The sequence below is a fragment of the Sturnus vulgaris genome, chromosome 12 (assembly GCF_052056855.1).
Source record: "Sturnus vulgaris isolate bStuVul1 chromosome 12, bStuVul1.hap1, whole genome shotgun sequence".
NCBI classification, from domain to species: domain Eukaryota; kingdom Metazoa; phylum Chordata; class Aves; order Passeriformes; family Sturnidae; genus Sturnus; species Sturnus vulgaris.
In genome coordinates this window covers 9,482,393-9,508,205 of record NC_142254.1, presented here as the reverse complement: position 1 = coordinate 9,508,205, position 25,813 = coordinate 9,482,393, and the positions used below count along the sequence as shown (strand labels likewise).

The window sequence follows — 25,813 nt, the reverse complement described above, 5'->3', positions numbered from 1 at the left end:
CATATTTAGAAACATACAAACATGTTCCTAAAAGTTTAATTTAATATAACTGTTAAAGAAGGAGAGAAGAAAAGAAATAAATCAGGTCACTCACAAGTGTCCTAGGTTCTTTCTGCTTTCTACTCCTCCTTGCCTTGCTTTGCCCCCTTGCACTCCCCGTGTGCAGAGGCACATTTTGGACAAAGCACCCCTGTAACGCTCCCAGTGCCGAGGTGGGAACACGCTCTTCTCCTTATGGCCAGCAAAGGACACACACTTTGATCTTCAAGGAAAAGACTCTGGATGGTGCAACTCAAAAGGCTGCTACAAGTTTATTTCTTTTTTTTTTTCCCCTATAAATTATCTCTCCTTTTGATATCTATTCTTGCCCTTAAAAAAACCACACACATCAAGTTAAGATGAAAACTGCCCACACGACAAGTTTGTGTTTACAAGCTTAAGAGCAAGTTTCGCTTGAACACAGGTCAATGCCTCTTTAAGAAAACATCACATACCAAAAAAATCACACATGGTTAGAACACATCATGAGCAGAGAGGAATTGTGGACTCAGTCAGTGAGGCACCGAGCCAGCCTGAGAAGCCCTTTGAAGTTAGAAAAACATCCTCTGGTCAGAGCACATTTGTGAAACCGTGGGACAGGCGCTTTAAACAACATTCACTGGAGATCACCTGCGGTGTGCCAGTGGATTGGCGCCTGGGTAACTTCAACAACGTAACCCTTTATATTCCACAGGATCACTCACTCCAAAACCTCTCCTATCAACAGCACAGTCACTAAACTGCGAGGCAAAGCACGTTCCATTTCCCTCTCTGTACAACACAGGCAGGCGGTTCCAGCAGACCTGAAGTTTGGGGAAGTCAGCAGAAGAAAGGGCACTCTCCCTGGGCACAGCAGTGCTGACAGAGGGAAGGCAGCACCCTGCAAGAAGAGCCACTGCAAAGCAGTGCTGCACAAGGCACAGCAGAGTTTGGAACCCAGCCAGGCGTGACACAGAACAGGGCTCCTCACCCTCGGCAGGAGAAGGAAGATCCTTGGCTGTGGATGGCTGAGTCCAGGTAACACAAGGGGCTTTTTCCTCTCCCACTTACACACAGAGAACTGAACATCAGAAGACTTTTCTAGGAAAGTCAGCTCCCTCCACCCAGCCCTGCCATCAGCTATTAGCACCCAGCCAGCCAGCACCAGTGTGCTGTGCCAGCCCAAATTTAAAGCACGTCCACCCCCAGACCTGGCAGCTCTCTCAGGCTGGAGTGCCTCTCAGAAGAGTCAGAAGGCAGCAGTGGCTACCCAATCCTCATACTCTGGATACTGGAATAGATGTGAAACAGCAGACAATCCTGACTAGAGCCCGTGCCAGCTCAGACTGTGGAAGGAACAAGCCTCACCCTGCTTTTGCATAGGGTTAGGAGACACTAAGACTGTATGCTAGGCCAGGACTCTTTCCTTTCTTAAAACATACCCCTAAAGGCACATCATTATTTTTCTCATCTAACCATTCTGCTCTTCTGTAGCTTTCCTACTTTCCCCAGTGGTGGTGAAATTCCCCTCATTTTTGAGGAGACAGGACTGCCAGTGCTGCCATCAGAAACACATGAGGAGGGTCAGATTACCCTTGCAGAGCTAATAAGGGACCTCACAGCTTTTCTGCTTCTCCCACAGGACACTACCCATTGTCTGTTATTCAATTACTGACAAATCTAGGGGGCTTCCCACTGCAGTGCCTTTGGTTTCTGTCTTTCCAAAATGGGGAAAATCAGAGGTGGCCATAGATAAGGACAGATTGTTTTAACAGAGGTTTGTTCTGTATTTGAACAGCACATGTATGTTTAATGAATAAGCACAAGCAACACCTGCATGCTGCAGTCGAGCTAGTCCTTCCTGGAAAGCAGCAAATGTCCAAGGACACAGAGCTACTTCAACGTGCCTTACTTTGAATTTCAGCACAGAGTTGTCACAACATTTTTTGGGGGTTTTTTGGTTTTTTTTTCCTAAATGGCATTTAAAAAAAAAAGAAATCCAACACCCATCTGGAAAAGAGTGCCATGGTAAGGCTGATAACCAAATTCCACTGAAGTCTATATAGCATCAGTGAATACAATACTCCCTTTCCAAATTCTGGGGTTTTTTCTTTTCTGTTACACATCACCATGTTGCAGTCCAAGAGCAACCGTCTTTCAAAGTAAAGCCCTTCACAATAGCTTACACAGGAAGAGATCTCATTTACCTCTTTATGCTGTGCATTAGTCCAGAGTTAAAGATCTGTGTGCTTCCTATTAGTCATAAATAAATGATTGAAAACACCCTTAGAGTAGAAGAAAAAAAAAAAAAAAAGAACGAGACTGTGGTTCAATACTTTAACAAACCAACCTAATTAGATAAAAAAACACCTTCATACAATAAAAATGTGGCATTTTAATGGGTATTAAGCAGTGCTGTGGGAATAGCCTCTTTCAAAACATGCTTTTTAAACCTATCTGGAAAATTACATTGCTAATTACAAATGGGAATTTAAGTGGCAGTACAGCTGGGAAAAACTTTTGTGAATCTGTCATAAAATGATCAGATAAACTGCATCTGCAGGGGAAAATACACTGCCATTACACCAGCAATGTAGCTGCCAGATTAAAAGAACATTAGTCTCTTGAACCTTCCCTCATCTTCCACTGATGTGGCAGAGAACCCAACACAAAACCACTAAAACCAATGAGAAGCTTCCCCTCTATTACAGCAGGACTTTTGCATCAAAGCATAACAGAAATAACTCAGAATTTTTAAAAATTATAGAAACAGTCTTACCTAACTGCACTGAGTTAGTTAAAAATACACATTTAAATGTAATTTATTTATGATACTTGAAAAACCTCCTTTTACATATATATCCACATCAAGAACAAGACCTCGCACATAAGTTTTGCATAAATAAAAGTGGCTTTAACTGAGATAACCTATGAAGTTTATCCTCAAAATAAAATTAAATATTCGGGATGGCTAAATGAGGCACAGTTTTTCCATGGGAAAAAATATCAAAGTATTATTTATTTTCCTGTAGGTACTTGTTTTGAAAAGCCTTTCCTCCCCACCTGGCCTTCTGCTAAAAGCCACAATCTACATTTAAACAGTGTGTACACTTCAGAAAATTATCAACCATCTTTTTTTACAGCAGGAGCTTATGAAATTATTTGATCCACTTTTCATATAGAAAGTCTATGGCTGACCATAAATAGGCAGGCTCCCAGTATAAACTTACCAGGATTACATCAAAGACCTTCCTCTAGGATCAGACGATTGATTTCTTCAATGCTTTTTAGAATTTCTTCCAGGATATTTTGGGTTATTGCCTTAGACCTTTGCTCAGCTGGAATGACAGATATTCTGTTTGCTAGACTGTGATGTTCTCTCTTTACAGGGGAACGAGTGTCCGTAGTGTATACACACGTACGCTACACCAACAGAGGGAGACTTGGAAAGTTCACAGGCAAAATTATTATTTATTGTTTCAAAAAGAGTGGTTTATTACAGAAACACTGATACAGGCTTAACCACAGCATCTTACACAATACAGAGACTGCTTGTTATTCTGAGCTCAGGACTGGGACACTCTCTGCTCAGAGAAAATCCCCACTCCCCCAAAAGGCATTTGTTCCTTCTATGCACTTAACGCACAAGGCTTAGCCTTACAGCTACTACCCTCTTTACCTAACTCTCTTGAAACTAACTGTCCTGGAAGCATGAAAGATTTTTAAGATAGGACAAGAAGCAGCTTAGTCCTTACCTACCACTGTCAAATCTTTGGGGAATCAGACAGCAAACCGCCTCCGAGGGCAATGTGACACACTACCCACCGTTCTCCTTCCTCCCCCAAGACAAATCTGTCACCTCCATACCACTCATCATTCGCATCAGAGCATGGATCAAAAGATCCAAGGCTGCTCCCAAATCCCATTTCTCCTGCAAGACGGTACTTTGTTCTGTCACTTCCCTACTGAGTCTATCCCCTTATTTTATGCCTCACAGCATGTGTGGCTGCACCCCAAGATCAAACACCCATGCATGATTTTCTTTCACAGATCTTGAATCACAATGTTATACTTTAATAGGAACCTCAATATATTTAATCCCTTTAAAGCTGCCACGGTAATGCCCCCAAATGCATTAAATTCCACCCTAATCGCAAAATACAAAGTATTTCTCTGGATGGACAGTGAACAGACTGTTCTGACCACATGCCAATCCACCTCTGAGCTAAAGCAACATACACTGCCTGCATTTGTTAGTCAGAAGTCCAAGGATACATGGCTGAAAATTCCAGGCACCTTAAATGTTCTCTGCTGCAAATTTTGCTCAAAACATAACTGAACATTTAAGGGAGGATCTCACATTCTCAAGGCATTCTCATTGCAAATGACACAAGGAACGAGAGCCACTGAACCTGCATTTAAATCCAAACCCACTAAAACTGAAAGCAAGGCTGATAATGTCCCCTTTCAAGACCCCCCACACCCCATCACAGTCCACTCAATGAGTTTCAGAGTCCACTGAATTCTCAGACTGAGAAGGGTTATTGGACAAAATTACCAAACTATTGGAGCTTTGACAAAAAGTAGAAAAACTGCTTGCCTGGTAAGTCTTGTTCACAAGTATTAAACTTTATTAACAATAGCCCTAGGTTTAAGGAACAACTACTTTTCATGAATGTTTGGTAGGGACCTTGTTTTGAACCAAGGAACCACAGGATGTTCTGCTCCCCCTGCTGAGGGGTTGGTGTCTGGGGAGGACCCTTTAGGTGTATTTTTACAGGGCTCTTCTTGGCCATTGAGGAGCTTCTCAGGCACTGATGGCATTTCAGACTCCTGTGGCCACTGCCTGGTCATCTGAAGAGCAAAAAGGTTTACACCTCCAGAAGTTTTATAGACCAAAACAACAGGATCATTTATTGCCCTGTAATATACAACAGGCCAAACCATAGAATGGCAGAGTTGAAGGGATCACATCATCTGATCCAAGCTCCCTGCTCCAGCAGGGCCATTCCAGAGCACAGGCCACAGGATTGTGTCCAGAAGGTTCTTGAATCTCTCCAGTGAAGGCAGACTCCACAGCCTCTTGGACAATGTGTTCCAGGGCTTGGTCACTGCACAGGAAGGAAATTCTTCCTCGTGTTCAGGTGGAAATTTCTGTGCATCAGTTTCTTCCAATTGTCTCTTCTCCTATTACTTAGCACTACACCAAGCAGAGCCTGGCTCCAGCCTCTTGACATCCTCCCTCCAAGTACTGATAGACATTGATGAGGTCCCCTCTCAGTCACCTTTTCTGAAAGTGCTACAGGATCTCCTCAAAAGACACTGCAGCACTCCCTTCCTTAAACCACAATATTCCTGACATATGATGGGCACCTATAAGGCGATGTGAGACACAAACAAAGATTAGGGAATCCAGTTGAACTCTTGCTTACAGACACAAGCCTGTTGGAAAGCCAAGTCCCATGGCAGGCCAATGGATCACCTTATTAAACAGTGGGCATCAGGTTACATGGCAGCAATACGTTTGGAATACACTGACTACACAGGACTTTCCACCTCATGTTCAGAAGTGCCCTTGTAATTCCTCTAGTTAGAAAACAAAACACATGCCATATTGCTCTGATGACAATAAACCCAGAAGCCTACAAAAAGTGAATGCCCTGTACAACAGTACCCCTTGCAGAGACACCAGGGGAGCAGTGGTTGAAGGTACACAAATAATTTCCCTTTCTCTTAGCTTACACTAAAAGCCAGCACAGCCCTTTCACCACAGCTAACACCACTGGCCTTCCACCACTGCAACAGAAATGTCATGAGATATTGCAATACAAACATGCTTTGCTGGCTCAAAAATCAGACACAATGAAGATTTTGAATTTGGAACTTGGTTAATAATTCTTGAATGGAATACAGTCCAGCTCAGTCCCCCATAGCTGTAGTTACTCTGTAGGAGTAAATACAGGCTTAGTTTTGTTGCCAATGCTGGCAGATATGACTAAATAAATTCACAGGGAAAGTATATTTGACCATTCCTCCACATCAATTTTTTAAACTAAAACTTTACCTCACTTTCCATGAAAATATATCTATAAATATCACATACTTTGAAAACTCACAAGTATTCAAAGTAACTGGTATATGAAGATGAAAAGTAGTTCCATTCCCCAAAAAAAACAAACCCAACTTCCAGTCTTTTGTACGTCTGAACATCTACCATTTGCTTCCCAACCAGGCTTTGCTGCTGACATTCACGAAGAAAAATCTGTCTGCAAGGATTTCTATAAAGGCCAACATCTGCAGCACTGGGAGCAATGTTCCATTCTGATTTAAATATCATCACCGAACAATTATTTCCCCAACTTTGGAAAAACTAACTCCTACAAAGTTTCAGTACTCAAGAGACTTCTCTTTCCTCTGTTCATAACTCAACGCAAAAGAAACCATAAAAGTCAACTAAGATCTTCTTCTGAAGGGTGCATACAAATAGCCACTTACTGAGCTCCTCTCCTGGGTCTCATTGCAGATCTCAAAACCTACAGAAAACCCTTCTGTTAATGCATGCTGCTGTAAAGAACATTCCCATATGTCAACAATCATATGCTAGAAATGTCCCATTTTTGTTATAACTAAAGTTTTAGTCTGAAGTCTGGAGTGCATTATTTTCATTTAAGACATTAAAGAATATAACGTATTGTTGTTACTTTTCATCCTGGATTACAGAAGAATATCTCCTCCATAACCAAGGCCTTCTCATTCAGAAGAATTAAGGTTTCACTAAGCCAACAGGGACTGTCAAGAGCCCAAGAGACACACGAGGACTTGACCCAGCTACTACAGAGAGTATGTTTTCTTCTTACAAACACCAACCTAAGTAACTCCACTTTAGCAGGGGCGGGAGAAAGAGGGTTGTTAGAGATCAAAAAAAAGTTCCTTTAATGAGATTGTTTGCAGAAACTTCATGGGCCATTCGGCTTTCCAATCAACATGCCAAATTAAAAGTGCACCACATTAAATCTGAAACACCTATAAAACGAGCCCTGATGAAATACAGACAAGTCTTCCATCTACCTCCTCCATATGGCTCAAGCAAAGTCAACTTTTAATTTCATAACACAAAATATTTAATTTATGCTTTTCTTCATATGTCAATTTAACCTCTGGCACATAGCTTTGAAACCATATAAGGATGCCTAACACTTTCCATATGGCAACTGAATTGTGGCTTTTAATTGCACCAACTGGTATCATTCAAGGATAATTCCCTTGGAATCCAGCTTTCTGCTACAGTATTGGCCAATTCACTAATCTCATCACCATGGCACTAATACTTTCAGAGACTCTTTGATTGTTAATATTCATATTATAATTTTCCCAAACCAGAGCTGTCAAGATATACTATGTACACCACTAATTAAATTATCTTGGCTTGTTGGCACCAAATTTCAACACTAAATAAGATTCTGCTTTTCTCTCTCTCAATACAAATTTTGGTAATTTTATTTTAAATGTCACAGACAATATTTTTGCACACTAAAATACTTTTTAGTCATACCAATATCAAGAACTTCTAGCCAGTTGTTTATTTTAATCTTCACAGTCAATAAAAATAACTATTTATATAGTACTGACATTAGTGGACTTGAAAATATTTCCGTTAAAAAGATCTCTTCAAGCAGTCATAGAAGATAACATCCAAGGAAACTTTCATTGCTCTTGTCACCATACCAGTAAGAAGGCAGTCTTTCAAATGTCACTTTACCCATGAAATGACCCCAAAGTAATGCCACAATTAAATCTTGCATTTCAACAGCCTTTAAGCCCTAGTATGTGCACAACACTAAAAAAGTCTCATTTCTGTTTGTTATTTTCATTTTGGATGAATGACCTACCCAGCTCTGTCTTCCACAAGGCAATGTATTTTTAATATGTACACACACACACAGTATTTAACAGTGGGGGACAGGGAAGGCTTCTTTTTTAATTTAAGATTGATCATACTAGAGGAGCAGTGAAGTTGACACTGGTGTTGTCTCCTCTCAGCCATGCAAGGAATGCCCATTAATGTCACTGGCAGTTACAGGCACAGAACAAATGGAGAACAAGCCCCACCTCTGAAGTACTGATGTGCCTCAGAATTTCATACTGTGTTAGTCCCAAACCAGATACTCAACTCTAATTATTATCAATTAGAGTTGAACATGAGGATCACTAGCACCAACGAGTCCAGAAGAAGTAGTAGGCTAAAGTAATTTCTATTTTACCTAAAATTATTACCTACAATGTAACTCACTGAGAGTTGGTTTGAAATTTAATTAAAAATATGATATTTTTTCCATTCCCAAGCACAGATGTCAATGAGACGCACAAGAACCCAGTAAAATTTCTCATGGCTTTGAAGATAAAAGTAAATGGAACTAAGCAAATGTCATATTTAATATTCCCCCCTCTAGCATAGAACCATTTCTCAGTGAAATAAAAAAATACATGAATATTTGCAAACAATGTTGATTTCCAAAAATAGTTTGTAAAAGTAAACACACTGAATAAATTTAAGATGAAGAATTATACGGGATAATCCACAGTATCAGTTCTGGATACAAGTTAACTCATTCATAAAGCAGCAAAAGAAGTGTATTCAGTTGCTAGCAGATTTACAGCCTCAGTGGTTTCAATTAGCTTTGAAAGCAGAAGATGACTCTGGACCTCATACTTTTCATGGATGCAACAGAACTCCTTTTCTCTTTAATCTCCATGGAAGCTGCGGGCCAGCCCTCGGAGTCATTAAAACACTTGGAGCAGAGCAGCCCCTGCTGGGCGGGTGGCAATGGTTTAATGAGAGCGAGCTCTCGGCACGCACGGCACAGCGCTCGTTCCGGACACACTCCCCTCCCCTGGCACATGCCTCCACCCAGCCATCTGCCACGGCACCCTGCTCGGAACGCTGCTGCTCTGGGCAACAGCTGGACACGAGTTACTGTTCCTCCAGTGATCCGGAGGGGACAGACACATGGACACGACACGGACAACGCATCGGCCGAGGGAAGCTCTCCAACCCAGAAACTCTCAAAACTTCTGCTCAGGAAAAGGAAAGGTGTCAATACAACTAAACTCTCCTCGAGTGAAGTGATGTAAAGACCTCCCCTCCACAACAATTGTAAATTCAGTCATTCTAGAGAGGACTACAAATGAAACTTTACTGCTTTCCTCTATTAGTCACTCATTCCTCTTGTAAAACACTGCACGAATCCCCTGAACTTCAGTGTCATCTCCCCTAACTTTAGCAGAACAATTCACTGTCTGTTCTTGAGACAAACAGCCTTCCAACTACAACCAAGACAGAATTTTTGGCTTATAGACAGTAAAATAAATCAAACTGCACTATCACATCCAAGTTCTGATAAAAATAATCCAAATTTTGAATTTCAGTCTTGGAAGGTCTTCAGGCTAGTTCTCCTCTCCCATCAACAGGTCTTTGGAAGTAAACTGAACTTCATCCAATAGGCCCTACATTCTAACAAAACCACCATCAACAAAGCTCTGGTTAAGGACGCCTACCAGGAAAATTATTTCTAGGTCCACAGCTGTATGTTTCTGTGAATGCAGGTATTTTCATCAGCGTTTGATCTAGCTCTCTCTGCCATAAGTCACAAATGCAGCAAATTGGCTTCTATTTTGGAGGAGAAAAAACATGTTTTACTGAGAAATCACAGTTTCAGCTGTGACACAATAAAACTGTACCATTCCACGGAGTCTTGCAAGCTTATTGAACATTTTAGGATCAACTTTGAAGCAGTAAAGAGAAGAGTCCTTGGTCAATTCAAGTGCAACACTAGTACGCTATTGGGGACTACACCACTGTCCCACACAAACCCGTGACTAACCATTAGCAAAAGAAACCACTATTTCTACATCTTGAGGAGACCAAGGAACCAAGAGGTTAGGCTACAATTCCCTTTGTATCTTGGTATAATTACACAAGACATCAAAGAGATCTCAGAAGAGAAGCAGTCGTGCAATCTCAGTTATGGAGTCAATAGCTGTGACTCCATAATCCTTGTCAAAATGACTGTACATATGGCACATCTGGTTCCAATGTAGGATTAGAAATGCATCCTTCCATATTCCAAAAGTTAGTATTTTAAAGGAACTTTAATGTAGCTGTCACAGTGTGCCTGTGACAGGATGACAAACTAAATCAATGAGCAGGCCATGCATGCACACAGATCCTACCAAATATATTAGGCAATAAATGGCAAATATTTTTGAACGTTCAGAAACATCTCTATAAGGATGACAGTAAAAAGCCTCATGGGAACAGTGCTTTTAAACACACTTAAACCTATTTACAGTTTTATAATGTACTAAAACTGTAGACTAATATTTAGTTAATAGCTTGCTAATTGCTGAGCCATCATGAGGAGGACTTCCTCTTGAGTAAGAGGGGAAATACTCTTCTACTGTCATTCCAGCTGAGCAGACCTCACGAAACTGCCAACTGAAGAGTGTTGTGAATAGAAAGTATCTTTGCAAAAGATATTTCCCCCTTCTTTCCAGAAAGCAAATCATCTTTGGGCAAGAAAATACATTTCACAAATTAAAGTCAGAGGTTTTGCTTTTAACTCTTGTATATTAAATCTATGTTTAGTTTGGTGAGTTGAGCTTCTTTTCTAGAAAATATACATGTGAAAGGCAGAACATATGTAAAAGCCATGACTTACAAAAATTGGGATAATTAGAAAATAATTAAAAACAAGCGTTTTTACTCTTTGCATCTGTACTCTCATAGTTAATGAGAACTTCTTTCTTTGATCATACTGTTTCCAAGTAAAGCACAATAAATATCACTTCAACCAACCATACCTGCAAGTTGAAGGTGATTATGTTAATCAGTTACAAACAAATCAACTTCTTACCTCCTTTGCCTTACTTCTAGTGACTCTCAAAATACAATACTGGTGGAATGTAAAATGTCATCATTAGCTTTTCCCATACTACACATCTTCTACTCACTTACACGTCCAACCTAAAATTTAGTATTCTTGACTTGCAAGTTAATTTTTCCTGAGACACAAGAAGCCCAGGCTTCTGACAATACAACTGGTAGCTAACAAAGCAAAGAGTCTGCAGGAGGTTTGGTGGCCCTGGCTCTGCTGTGCTTTCAAAGCCACACTGCTTGCTGGGAAGCACAGATTCCAATCTCCCCATCTCTCAGGTTACCTTTCCAGTGATGAAGCTTTCAGGGCTTGATCCAAAGTCAATGGGAGTCTTTCAGTAAACATCAATAAGCTCTGGATCACACCCTGAAACACTATGAGGACTATATCTAAGTAACGTTAAGTCTGTTTACCTCCCATCATGCCTCTTTGTTTAAAGAGACAACATTAAAAATAAATAAAAGAAAACGGCAACTGAAACATTTCCTGCAGCCCTGCTTTACATGGAGGACTGAAGGAAAGAGAAGGGGTGAAACAGCCAGGACAAGTGACTGGCACAGTTACTCTCGTGGAGAGAGTCAGCCTCACGGTTTTAGCAACGAGCAAATAAATAACAATAACTCTTCGGGGACTTCTCCTTGCCTCCCAAAATGTCACAGGCAAACTTGTGCACTAATCAGGGTTCACAAGCTATCGCACACTGGCTGGGTGCTGGGCTTTCCCCAGACATTGTTTGTTCCTGTTTGTGAAAGGTTTTGTTCTAATCGTACTGCCCAGACACCGGCACTCAGGTTCCCTTACTCCTCTGGCTTTTGTACCCTCACCAAGTTTGCTCTGCAGCTTCTAACTTCATCAAAGGAACTGAAGGAAACCACCCACGGGGCAGCGCCTCGGAGCAACATTAGGGCAAAGAAAACCTTCCTTTGCACAACCGCCCCTTGGGAGGGAAAGAGGGATGTAGAAAGAGCTTTTGCTTTTCACTATTTCAAAGGGAAGGGGCGGGGGGGCAGCGAGGAGCTGACATACCCTGGCGCTGGAGAGCCTGCACACGGCGCGGTGCTGGCAGCCGTGCTGGAGTCCCGAGCTGCTGCCGCCGCTGCTGCTGCCCCCGGAGTATTTCTGCTTCACCATCCAGTCCTCCAGCCCTCTGCGAGCCAGAGAGGCGTTCACCGCGAAACTATCACCTAGAAAAGAGGAGACAATGCCGCCGCTGAGCCGCCCGCAGAGCCCGCCCGACCCCCGCGGCCATCCCCGAGCCAGGCTGGGGCTGGGCTGACACCGGCACCGGGGCTTGGACCGGCACCGGGGCTGGGAGCGGAGCGGGGACCGGGGCTGGGGCTGGAGCGGGAACCGGGGCTGGGGCTGGAGCGGGAACCGGGTCCGGGGCTGGGACCGGTACCGGCACGGGAGCTGGGACCGGGACCGGCCGCGCAGAGAGCAAAGCGCGGCGGAAAGTTGAGGGGACAGGGCAGGGGGCCGGGGGCAGCCAGCCGGACCGGGGGAGGGCGTTCAAAGTTACTAACAGTGAGGAGCCATCCCTACCTTCTGGACTTTCTCTGGGTTTACAAACGGCAGCTAGGCAGATCCGGAGGAAAGTGTGTGAGGGAAATAATAAAGGAAGATCGTTAGACACCAGAATAAAAATCACAGCACCAAACCGAATAAAATCCGAATAAAGGGAAGGGGCTAAGGAAGTAGCAAGTGAAAGGAACTAACCATGTTTCGAGTGAAGTTTCCCCATCTCTCTGCATTGATCTGCAATTACGATTCATTTGACTGTTTTCAGTAGGGTCTGGTTCGCTTGTTGTTATTTTTTGTAGATATATAAAATCCCAGCGTGTTTAGAAATCCATGTGCTCCGCTTCTCCCTGCTAACACACGAGCGAGCTCATATCTCAGCTCCTCTCCTGCAGCACGGTCCGGCGTCCCCCTCTCCGCTCCAGCCTTCCTCCTCTCTCCTCTCTTTCCCAAAGACAGAGGCGGTTACAAAAGACCTTACTTCACCCACCGGGGAACATGATTGACACCTCATTGAGATTAGACCACTTGCAGGCAGCCTCCGCCTTCCCATTGGGCCGCGGCGGCAGATGAAAGGGGCGAGTGAGCCTTTTGGAGGCTCAAAAAGGAAAAAGGGAGGAAAAAAAAAAAAAAAAAAAAAAAAAAAAAAAAAAAAAAGAAGAAGAAAAAAAAAAGAAAAAGGAGCAGCAGCCGGGGCGCGTTTCACTTCCAGCCAGGCACGGGCGGCGCGGCCGGCCCCGCTCCGCACAGCCCCGGGGGCGGACAATGCTCCGCTGTCCCCGGCCCGGCCCGGTCCGGCCCGGCCCCGCCGCCAGCGCCGCCCTCCGCCCGCAGCGAGCGCGGATCCCGCGGGCCGCGCCCCCGCCGCTCCGCTCCGCTCCCCACGGGCTGCCCGGGCTGCCCGGGCTGCCCGGGATCCCCGCACCCTGCCCCGGCTGCGCTGCTCTGCCCTGCTGCGCTCCCTGCATGGCGAAGGGAGACAGCCCGCCTGGAAAAGCGGCTGTTCCGCTGACTTAGGCGCGCAGATTGTTTTTCACGGGCATCCCTTCGCACACAAGTGATCCTAATGAAGTCACTGTTAATGCCAAAAAGCAGTTCTCAGGGTCAGGTCCGGAGCCCTTTCTCAGTGATTCAAGATGTTGGCAGCAGGAGGACAAAGTCTCTCTCAGCTTTTTTTTCATTATTAGTTAAGTAGGTGAGATTTACAAAGAATCTCCCCTACTTCTCCAAATTATGAATGGTGTATTTTTTACATATAGCATAAACTAAAAGGAAATTTGCTGTTTCATAAAGATAATTCTCACAGTCATTAAAAATTTGCTTTTTTTCCTCTGGCTGGTCATTATATTTCTGTTTATGAAAATCACATCTCCCTTGAGATCCTTGTAGTTCAACTAGGAGAGATAAAAGGGAGTGCGTAGTAGATTCAGAACAAGAAAAAATGAAGACTTCTGAGAATTTAACTCAAGAAACTACTAGTCAAACTATGTAGGGTTTGACCCAGATGGGCCTGATCCAAAAACTTCAAGGCCACATCTGTGCTTTCAAATCCATATGTTTCAAGCACAGGGAGGAAGGAGTTAGACTTGGGAGCTCATCTGAAAAAAAGATTCAAAGCATATGTAGTAACACTTCTGCAGGGAATTGGGACTGGGAGAGGAGGGTCAGGCTTGGAGCTCATTTTTAGAAGGAATTCCAAAGCACATGGATGTGGTGAATGTCTGGTATGAAACAACTGTACAGCACAGCCAATGCAATGCCATTAAATGGACCGTTTCAACCCAAATTGTTCTTTCGATGATTGCAAAGTCATTTCTCACATTATTCCAACTATTTATCTGTCTAGAAGAGAAAGCCCTTGCATTGTGAAATGCAACCATTGCAACAGCATCAATCGCTTGTCAAATAGCTAATAACAGGAATCTTTTGTGAATTTCTTTTTTATGTATTTTAATAATTTGGCCCATTTTTTATATTGTGTATTTAAAGTGACATATTTGTTCCTTTGAAGATTGTCTCTTGTTTTGGGGAGGTGAAAGAGGGGAAGAAAGTGATTTAGATGAAGCAGTTCATTGGGGTACGAGCCCCACCTAGACTGTGAAAACTAGAAAAAATTTTCTGAACCATATGAAGAAATTCGAAATCCTAATACCTCACGTTGGCATATACACAAGTACCCTTTAAAACTTCATCAACAAATATTTTATTTGGACTATCACTTACCTTCACTGTTTATGAGAAATAGAGAACAGCTTAGCATAAGTGATCCCAAATGGGATGGGTCTGTCTTGTGAGATGGTGCTCACATTCTGCTCTTGGGAATAAAACAAGGCCTTAGAAATGTCTTGAGTTCAGCAGGTCTGCTTAAGTGGCCAGGGGAAGAAGCCTTGGCTTTCACAGCAGATTACAGAGGTCCACTTGTATCAAGGAACTTGCATTCATAACACAGCCACTCTTGTGCAGAACTGCTTCCCATACACAACTTGTTAGGGTTTAAAGCAAGCCCTTTCTAATTACAGCCCATGACATACCCTGCAAAACCAAGGTTTTCACAGGAGAGCAAATCTGACAAAAGAATCCTAAACGTCAGTAACTGACTCCATGTGCAATGGGATTCATGACTGTGCTGCTTGGGCACAGGAGTAACACAATTACAAGCTGGTTATTTTACCCTGGGTATGAATCACAACTGCAGCTAATTCTTGCTCCATCTGGGAGCAAGAAAGTTTTAGCTACTCTCAAAGTGACAAATCTTGCAATTCATAGCATGGTTTTGCTCAGACATCAAATTCCCGTTGATTTCAGGAGAATTTAACATGGTGTAACAACTAAACAGGAACTTCAAGATTTGAATCAGACTCTCAAACAACAGGGACCTCAAGGCATACAAAGCCTTTTGTTTTTCCTTCCATGGGGCCAGAACTGTGTTAAGTAGTGAAGTCTAGTAAAATATCAGAGTAAAGTACACCATTCACAAAACAGTACTAATGATTAAAGGATCTCCAACCCAGTGACCTCAGTGGAATTCTTAAAGTTCGAAAGCTATGACATAGAGTATTATTCATTGCCCTTTCATTAGTGCTGACTCCAAGCTACTTCTTCAGAAGATGGAAAACCTTTTGAAGCCTTGCTATACTATAAAGCAGTTGATGATAGGAAATGCATCTTAGCTAAGGAACAAGTGCGTAAGACTGTCCTAGGAATTCATTGTCAATATTCAATGGCATAGCAAAATTAAGGAAAATAGTTGCAATAGCAAGAGTTACCTGATAGATGAAAACACCACTCTGATTTTCCTGTCTGGGTAGTGGTAAGATACTGCTTTCCAGTTCTTCTGCTTTATCTCCTTCCTTTTCTTCCCCTCTCCTGCCATGTTCCCTCCAGCTGGAGATGAAAGAAGTCTGGTATTGGCCTCCCACAGTCTCAGGTGGGTGCTGTTCTCTTCCACCTGGAAGTGCCATGCTGGTCATGCTACACCACCTCCAGAATAAGTGAGAGTTGACGTGTTTTTTGAAGTTGAAAAGCCCCATGTAATTCTTAAAAAAAAAAAAAGGCACACAGAAGCAGTAAAGTGCAAACTGTATGTTTCCTCCTCTGTGTTAAACAATCTAAGTCCATATTGAACAGAAGGGTTTTAAGAAAAGGTTGCTCAGTTGTGAAGGAAACACATATGTTTTATATGTTTCTAAAGATGCTTCTGGTGCTCTCAGCAGCTTTACCAGGGACAACATGGATCATGTGTAAGATCTTCATATTTCCAGGATCCAGCTGATACAGAATTTTTAACCTCATCACTCTCAGAATCACAGATGGTCACAAACCACACTCAGCCTCCATTTCAACCACTTACCAGCCAAATCCCTTTTACTCCATCAACAAAGAGCTGCCCACAGCAATGATACCTCTTCAACAGTTGCCTCAATTACTACCTTGCTGATGCACTTAGGGCCACAAACTCTTTTATGAACATTTAAATTTTGGTTTGGTGACCACATGAGTGCTCTGACTGCTCATTCCCAACACATAAATGGGATGCCAGTCACAAGACACTGTTTTAGCTTTTGGGCTTTTGTCCTTGTACCTCTGGTCTTGGCAGTTTTTTCAGCATTTTTGCCTTAGGCATTTTTGCAATCTGGCATGTTAGCACCTCCTGGCTTTAGCAACTTTGCAGCCTTAGCTTATTGCCTCAAAGCTTTGGCATGAGTCTGCACTGTGGCATCCTTTCAACTCCAAACATACTCGCTTCACAGGTTTTCCTTGGGTTTTTCTTGGATGTCAGCAACTGCCCTGACCCTAGAGGGGGAAGAAAGACTGATCAGCAAGTTCAAACAGTGTCTGTGCAGCAGAAAGATGTCTATCACAAATGAGCACATTCACTACATCACTTGCCAGATATTGCACATGCTCAGGTACCATGAGAAACTTTTCCAGGCCTTCTTCAAGATTATTCCTATAAATCTTCTGAGAGCCTGTGATGATTGTCTGGAGAAAACCCCGGCAAACTTCATAGTCCCGGATTGTAAGACTACTGTGTCTCCACACTCCAGTGGATATAGTTTCCACTATTAAAGTATTTTCTCTTTCACTTCTCTTCAAGGCAAGAAAACCCATCAGATAGAGATTGATAGTTCAGGGTGACAAGTGCTGATTTGGTAGATGAGCTGTTTTCCACAACCACCAGGAGCCCCCCAGTTGTCCTTTGTACTGCCCCCACTAAAATGCTCTTTTTCAGGTAGTATCACATCTTCTTTTCATGGTATTCAGGAAAATTCATTTCAGAGGTCTTAAAATGGAAGAATCCATGATGATGAGGATAAAGGTTCATGCCAGGTTAATTTTGTTAATTTGTTTTCTCTATCTATTACTCTGAAAGTCCTCATCAGCAACTGCCTTCAGTGAAGGCCTGAGCTTAGAAATGCTTTGTTTTTGTGAATTCCTAATTGTCACCTGTAACTTGTTGTCCTGCAACTTCTCTCTCAAAGACCTTTGCATAGCTAATTCAGTAATCCAGATTTCAGCTCACTAGAAGAGTGAAAAGGTGAAAAAAAAACAGTTGATGCTGCCTAAAATTAGTGAGACTCCTTCCACCATATAGCTCTTTATAGCAGGCCAGGACATTCCCAGTAATGTAGAAACAATTGGCTTTTTCACATATTTTAGTGGGTGTTAGACCCCCCCACTAATTTAAATTCAAAGATCATACAAGATTAGCAGGAAATTTTCTGTCATCGTTTCCCGAAGGAAAACACTGTTTCTATCCAAATAAAATGAACTTGCAAATTATTTACTAATCCAAAACTATGGATGTTCTTCCTAAAAGGGAATCCTTGAGATATTTTAAAGTGTGATTTTTCTGAGTTTTCTTTTTCCAGTGGATATTTTGCTGAGATGAAATTTGCTTACAACTGTAACTAACAATATGCAGAGAAAGTGGAAAAATAACTTTTTTCCACATCATATATAGTGTACTACACATAAAAAGAAGCAAAGTAGAAAGTACTGCCATGACTTCAATAATCAGAACCTTTCCTTTGCCATCTAAGAAATGACAAGTAAGAAAGTTTTAATATAGGAGAGAATTTTTATTTGCATTTCTTAACAATAAGGGTGGTTTATACTCCACCTGGTGTCTTTTCTCACATCATCTTTTATGGGCTTCTCTCAGTGACAAGTACCTTTGTACAAAGGTTTCCTCCCCCCCTCTCCCCCTTCTCTGGTTCTAACTCTCTAGCAGGCTTCAGCATACAAACACAATGGGAGCATTGAAAGGAAGACAGTGGGACACCTCCTTTGATCTTGTGTTCTAATAACTTGTGTATGTTTGTGTCCAAAAACAATGTTCCAAGGCTGTGAGGACTGCTGCTGCCGAAAAGAATACTCATCACAGGGGCGGTGGAATAGTTAGACTGTATTCAGGAGAGTAAAGTACTGGCCAATAACATAAACAGCAGACTGTAAACTCTGCTAAAATGCTTTGATGACTGAAGAGAGCCCCACTCCACAGCTGACAACACAGACATCATAGATCTGTTCAAAGCATGGCACTGAGGGTCACCATTAAATCATACAATTCCCTATTACTTTTCATATCCATTCTAGAGGATACTCACTGCACATGGACAAAAGAAACTTGTCTTGCATTAAAGCAAATGGCTACTGTCAGATAAGCCAGCTGAGCTTCTCCACTCTGCTGCTACTTGCTCGGTGTTGTTGGGGTTTTTTAAACTACAAGAAGCTGGATTTCTGTTTTCATTTTTCATTTTGTAACTCACTGGTGCTTTTCTTTCTGAAAAAGGAAAAATTATGGCTGGAAAAACAATTGGCATGGGATCAAAGTAAGACCAGTCAGACCTTACACACAGAGCACACTGCTTGTGTAGAAGTCACTTCTGACATAGTGGCAACCCACAGCAAGGGGTGGAGAAAGGAGAAAGTTGCTTGATCACTGTCTCATTATTTACCACTATGGTGTGGTATAGTCTTATACTGTCACATGTTGACAAACCCGTGACCTTTGGAAAGAAAATGTAAGAATCAGGATCTGCACTTATATTTTGTATTTAGGTTCCACGTCTGGAGTATTTTCAGTATTTTTGAAACTAAAGACTTTGACAGTCACCCAGACCTGATTTCCAATATGATAGCATTTGCAAAACTTTCATGAAACGTGAAAGGCTTGAATTCAATGTGTGGTGGTTCAGCACAGCACTTCTATGTTAGTTTTGCTGGGGTTTTTTTTTAATAAGCAGAAAGTTTATTGAAATTCTGTTGGTATAGTAAACAGAGTTGGTGCTGTGCTTACAAATAAGTAAGTGTAAGAAGTGTTAACTTAATAAATATCTGAAAAGGATGAAAAATGTTAGCAAAACTACCTTTTAAGCTCTGCATGAATTATAACAATTCCAAAGTGTTTTAGCAAACACTCATAACCATATCGTACTGGGAAAGAAAACTTTGCTCTAAAAACTCTGCCTGGACCACCATGTCACTATACAAATCTGGCTCCAGTAACGTGCCACAAGTATTTTGTCATCCTAAAATAAACTTGGCTATAAAAGAATGCCTTCTTTGAAAATTAAGATACAGCAGAATAAATGATCAGATTTATCTCCAAGGTCTTTACACGTTGAGTCATTGGTTACTGCTGAGTTTCCCCACAGGTACCCGGTGCACACCAAGGAGTGGTGGTGGTGCAAAGCCTGTGATGCAGCAGGAATACAGAGACTGGCACAGGTGAGGGGTGAGGCACAGGAGCTGCCCCTCTCCATTTCCCTGTGTGTGTTTTTCTGCTCTGCAGTACCAAGCAGAGCCCAGCTGCCTGTACCCACAGACAGTCTTGGGGATGAATTACCCCAGAGTACAACAGAAAATATTCAAACTGTAACTGCTGAGCATGGTCCTGGCTCAGTGCTCAGCCTTTGTGCACTTACCAAGGCTGTTGAATCAGGAGCAGACTGGTTTCAGGCACAGACCCAGGGAGATGCAGGAGCACAGAGGTGTCAGCACTGCCCAGCACACTCATCTCCAGGTGATGAGACATGCACAGAACCCCGTGTGCAAGGAGCTCCTTGCAAGGAAAACAGAAATCACTAGAGCAGTTCAACTATCTTGAGGTCACCAGCACAGCACACACGGCTTGATCTAAGTTGTCCTTGCTGCTTACCTATATTCTCTAAACTTTGCTGTGGAAAACAGCTTTGTTTTCAAAATTTTCCTCGTTTTTTCACAAGGTGCATCCAAAGGAGCCACAACACTGACTCATATAGGTAAGACACTATCTTAAATGAGCTTAAAATCAAAGTCTTCTTCACTTCTACATGGACACTTCTGAAGGAATGGCAGATGGACAGATACAAAATGACCAAGTAAGCTCTGAACATTTAATTTCTATTTCTCTGCTTTTCTTTTACCATTAACTATCAGTGTTACAAGACTTTGCTTCTACCAAGCACACTGCACATTGATTTAATTTGTGTGATTGATACATGGCCTCTTCACTGTACCTCTGAAACATTTTCTTATGGCATTAATGACATAATTATTGCATTCAGATAGGCTGCATTAGTTTGAATGAAGATAACCCATGGAGATCCACTTTGCTGCTCTGTTCTACTTTCTATGTCCTTTTACATTGTGCATTTTCAAATACATGACAGAAGCTACAGGAATTCTGGGACAACAGAAAAAACCAACAAGCCCTCAATTCTTCTCCTGGCATTCATAATTTTGCCATGGTGGTTTTGAACCAGTGCCAGACCACATCTAACCAAGGCAGCATTTCTGCCAGCGTCCTGCAAAGGCAGGGTGCATCATAGCATGCTTCCCCTTTTGCCTCTGTTCTGGCAGCCAAAGGGCAGACGAGTGAAAGAGCTTGGGTACATAAATCACACACTTTGTACTTCCTCACAGCCTCCCTTGTAAAAGCCTCTTGCAATATCTTATGAGAATTTTTCCCTAGACGAGTCCTTCAGTATCATGAGGCAGGTATAGGACTCTGGCTGGGGAAGTGCTGCTAATATCACATTCACAATATAAGAGAACAGTGTCTTATTTATTCATCTAAATTTACATTTTAAAAAATACAAATTCCTGAACATATACTAGGTAGAATTTATCTTCCTCTATACTCAATGGAGAGTAATGGGTGATTTATGTGACCTATTTTATATGTCTCTATGAAGTTGAAATGAATCATCTTCTAAAAGTACCTATTAGAACATGATTTGTCTCATCTTAATATAGACACTTAAAATAGGTCAGATGAACAGGTTATTCCCCTCCCTTGGCTATAAGGGGAGACCAGGTGACCAGATCAAGTGAAGATATTGTAGATAGCTAAAGCTGAGTGAGATGCATTCCACTTTGTGCATATGGAGCAAGATTTTAAAGTTCTTCTTCCCTCTGATCTCGAAGGGAGAGGTGACTTTATTTTTTCAATCATAAGAAAGGATACTTCTGCATCCTATGCTTTGTAAAACATTCAGGAGATCAGAGGGAACAAAATGCTATTTTGCTGGACAAGGCTTAAGTGGGATGCACAAAAGTTTGGGAGATCATAGCTCTGTCACTGTACAGAAGACAATGTGTAAGTTACAGGTGTGTTAAGCCCATTTTTTTAATGTGCAGTTGTGCATCTGTGGAATATTTTGTTTCTGTTTCTGCAAGGAGTTAGAATGTCGTCACAAAAAGTTTCTTACTGCTCTTAGAGTTTGCTCTAATCAGCCCTCTTGTGCAGAGAGATACTGTCCAGAAAAATACTGTGACCAGATCAGCCATTCCCATCAGCCTCAGGCAGACAAACACATGCAAGAGCAGCCATGCAATCTCTGCTCCTCTGGTGCTCCTAACCAACCAAACAGTGGGAGTACCATAGCTTACATAGGCTCAGGGAAAGTTTGGGCAAACCAACATAAGGGAAATCCAGAGACAGTTTCTCAATACAGAGAAGTCACTTCAGACTCAAGAATTCCCTGAATAACAAGTTGTGAGAGATGACTGAGTGGAAGTATCATGATATGTTAACCCTATTATATTCTTCCCCAGGCATCTTCTTTTGGTCACTGTTAGAGACCAGTGCCCTGTTCAGCAATTCTTGATCTACCTACCACAAAAAAAAATAAAGTGGATCATGAGTGTTTCAGACCAATTGAAGAAGTTCAATTAGTATAGTCCCCATGGAAGAGAAGAAGAAAATTCTTGCACTGAGTTCAACTAAGCCACTGAGCTGGTCTGGAGGCTCCATACTGATTTCAAGAGACCCATGAGGTACTATTCAGTCTCTTCATGTCTGAGTAACTGTACAATAATATCCACATTATTAAAATAAAATCTTGTTTCATAAGACAGTTTCCTCGTATGTTCTGAGTATTTCCTACTGAGAGTGGGAAGGCATTAATAAAACTGGATTTAAAATTCTACAAATCAGCATAAATCTCTATGGAAAAAGAATATATTTCAGCTCTTCCCCACTGTTGGATTATTGTTGAATACCCTATGGTTCTCCACAAATTCTTTTCTGTAGCAAAAACCAATGAGACGAATAATAGAACTTTTGTTTTTAAATTCTATATTCTCTTTACTATAACGTCTAATATTTTAATAGCTCATTTTTCACACAATGGAATCATACTCAGAATTATGGCACCCTGGCAAATAGTTAAGCATTCTAAATGTATCAGTCTTAAATCAGGCCCAAACAGGACTAACAACTTAAAGCTGACATAGCCTCCCCCTGGTCATGAAGGAAGGGGTGTAACAGTATTTGGCTGCTGTATTGGTTCCTTGGGTACAGCACTGGTGCCACCTCCAGCTGATCACAAGGCTCCAAGCCCAGCAGTTCAGCCAGGGCTCAGCCCACCTGCCTGTGCCTTCATCCAGACCATCCTCCATCCCTCTGTCAGCAAGGATCTTACTGTTAGACAGTGTCAAAAGTTTTATCAAAATCAAAATGAACAATAGCCTCTGCAACATCCACCTTTCTTATAGAAGGCTACCAGGTTTGCCAGGGATGATTTCCCCCCCTGCATAATCAATGCTGAGTGCTCCCAGTCACCTTCTGTTCTAAGTGTGCTTGGAAATGGGTTCCAGGGCATTTGTTCCATAGCCTTCCCTGGGATCAGGGTGAAGCTGACTGGTCTGTAACTCTCTTTGTCCTCCTTGAAGATGTGTCACATTTGCTTTATTTCTGTCCTCAGAAGCCTCCCCTGACAGAGGTGACCTTTCAATGATAGCTGAGAGTGGCCTCTCAGAGACATCAGCCAGCTCCCCCATGAGTGCATCCCATTGCTTCCCAAGGGCTCGTGTACATCCAGCTTCTTTAAACACCCCCTGACCTGACATTTTTCACTGAGGGTGAGTCTTCACTGCTGCAGATTTTCTCACTGGGTTCAAGACCCTGGGATTGCTGGGGGCTGGTTTTACCAGGAGAGAAGGAGCTGAAGAGTTCAGTGAGTGCCTCGACCTTCTGTGTGTCCTTTGTCACCAAGCCCACCGCCTCATTCAGCAGCAGACCCACATTTTACCTGCTGATACACTTGCAGAAACCCTTTGTGTTGCCCTTCCCATCCCTTTCCTGATTAGACACCAGCTGGGCTCTGAACTTTCCCAGCTCCAGCCCCACATTTGCGTGGGCTGCTGGAACACGCCTGGAGTTTGTGCCAATCACAAATTCCGTGTACCAACCTCAGAAGTAAACATGGAATGGTCTTTTGTGTACAAACTGGCAGGAGACTGATTTTGCAAGGACCACAAACTATCCCAGCCATCCATAATTTTCACTTTAGCAATTAAAAGAATCCAGATGTGATTCTCTGCATTCATTTAAAGAAAATTAGACAAAAGTAAATATTACAAGTAAAGGGTTTCAAGTTGCTACAATGGTCCAACCCTTTGTCATGCTTACAGCTGGGATCAGAGCTCTGCAGAAAATAGGTTTTCAGCTATGTAGGAAATTCCACAATTTCATTTTTCATTCTAAATGAGGAAAAAACTCTTTCTTTATTTTCATAATTTTTTTAAAGTTCTTTTTGAGTTTAAACTGATGGTTCTGATTTTTTAGGCTTTTCCTATTACAAAAGAGTTTGTCTTCTTAATTTTAAACAATGGGCTAAAAAAGCTATTTTACAAGGTCAAAATGTTCTATTCCAAAAATATAAAGAACTTCTGTTTCAAGTCTATTCAAATATTCTGCTCCAGTATTTTAATACACAGAGCGTTGTCAAAAGTGAAGCATTTATGTGGATTGCCATTTTGCAATGAAGAGCAGTTCCACAATAAATTTTCTGACCAGTTCCAATTTGAAATGTGAGAGAATACAGAGATTATGTGTTACAAGTAGTTTTGTATCTTCAATGGTATTACTTTTCCTTTTCATCTCTTAAGGGCAAGGATGACTCAGAAAAACATGATCGAAAATTCAGGTCCTAGATATAACAAATATAGTAATTATATTTATTATTTTATCTATTTTAAAGATTTAGGATATCATCTGAAAAAAAATAGTTTCCAATTCTGACTCTTTATTTACCTAGGTTCATCTTCCCAGAGATTTTATTAAGGAAGGTACACTTTCATTTCAGAAGTAATTCAGTGTCTCCATTTCAGTTTTGCTATAAAGGAAGAACATTTTTTTCTGTCAGTTTCCTTTACAGCCATACTGCAGGGTGCCTCTGATTATGCTAAACATTTGGGCCAGTTAAAGCCAGTCAGCTTTATTTTATGTGTTTTTACACTGCAGATTTTTACATTTCCTTTGTTAGGACACCAGGGCTTTTTCACCACATGAGATGCAAAAATTAATAATACTTTGTTTTGCTAATACTGAGTTAACAGTCACTACATACAGCATCCAGCCTGACCCTGAACAAGAACTCTGGGCCCATCAGATATTCCAAATAGTACAGACATAATCCTATTAAAAAGATAAAATAATATAAGAGAAAACAAAGCAAAAAGAATCTTAAGTATGTATATTCCTCTTTAGGCTTCACAACTGAGCAGTCCCTCTGAAGCCATCACATTTCATTACAGTGGAGCTTTCTGGTCCAACCCTGTGCATAGAAAAGGCAGCTGCAGATCCTTGAGTTCTTTCCAGCCTGCATTCGGCACAGATTTTGAGTATAGGATGAGCATCTGACCTTTAAAAAATCTTAAATTCAGAATATATAAAACAGGCTGCTTAGCCATTCTTCTTATTTCTAAAGGAGATTAAATGCAGTTGAAGAAACTACACTGCATTCAGAAACTGGACCCTTTGGAAGAAAGGGTGACATTTTCTCAAAAAGAAAAAGTCCACAGACTAGGACTTTTCAACTGTTTCAGTATAAAAGAGCCAAATATAAAGAGCAGGAAACCATTCTGTACTTTCAGAATAATGTGAAAAAGACAACCCAAGAGAGCTTTAATACCTGAAATGCTCTTAAATCCTAAAGAAAGACTTTTTGTAATACTATATCAAAAGGGGAAAGGGAAATAGCCCAACACAGTGCTTTCCTTTTTTCAGCATGATATGGATGTGGAAAGTATGTTAATTCCCGTATTCTCAAAGGAAAACAAATAGCATAAACAGACAGACAGGAGAGGAAGAGAGCAGTATGTTTAAAATAATAGAGAAACCCACCACTCATTTAAGCTGTTAGCTCTGGGAAGGCTCAGGCTGTGTGTCCAATCACAGGACCTACAGTTTATGTCAAGGCTTGTTTCAGATGCATTCTGCACCAACTCCACCAAACGCAAACACAATTAGAGCATTCAGCATCAGACAGTAGGAGATCCCCTTTGATGTTGGGATAAAATGAGGATATGCATGGTTTTGTCCAAAATGACAACCATCCCAGGTTTACTAA

The 25,813-nt window shown here is 41.7% G+C and overlaps 1 protein-coding gene across 1 annotated transcript in view; it reads right to left on the bottom strand.

Annotated features, from left to right (window-relative positions):
* NKD1 (NKD inhibitor of Wnt signaling pathway 1) overlaps positions 1-12,820 on the bottom strand; it is a 104,690-nt gene extending 91,870 nt beyond the window's left edge. Inside the window, exons 1-3 of the mRNA XM_014882816.2 lie at positions 12,669-12,820; positions 12,495-12,527; positions 11,979-12,136 (exon numbers count right to left, since the gene is read on the bottom strand). Coding sequence (XP_014738302.1) covers positions 11,979-12,136; positions 12,495-12,527; positions 12,669-12,693 — 216 coding nt within the window. The 5' untranslated portion in view covers positions 12,694-12,820. The remainder of the gene's footprint in view (positions 1-11,978; positions 12,137-12,494; positions 12,528-12,668) is intronic.
* Between the last annotated feature and the right edge of the window lie 12,993 nt (positions 12,821-25,813).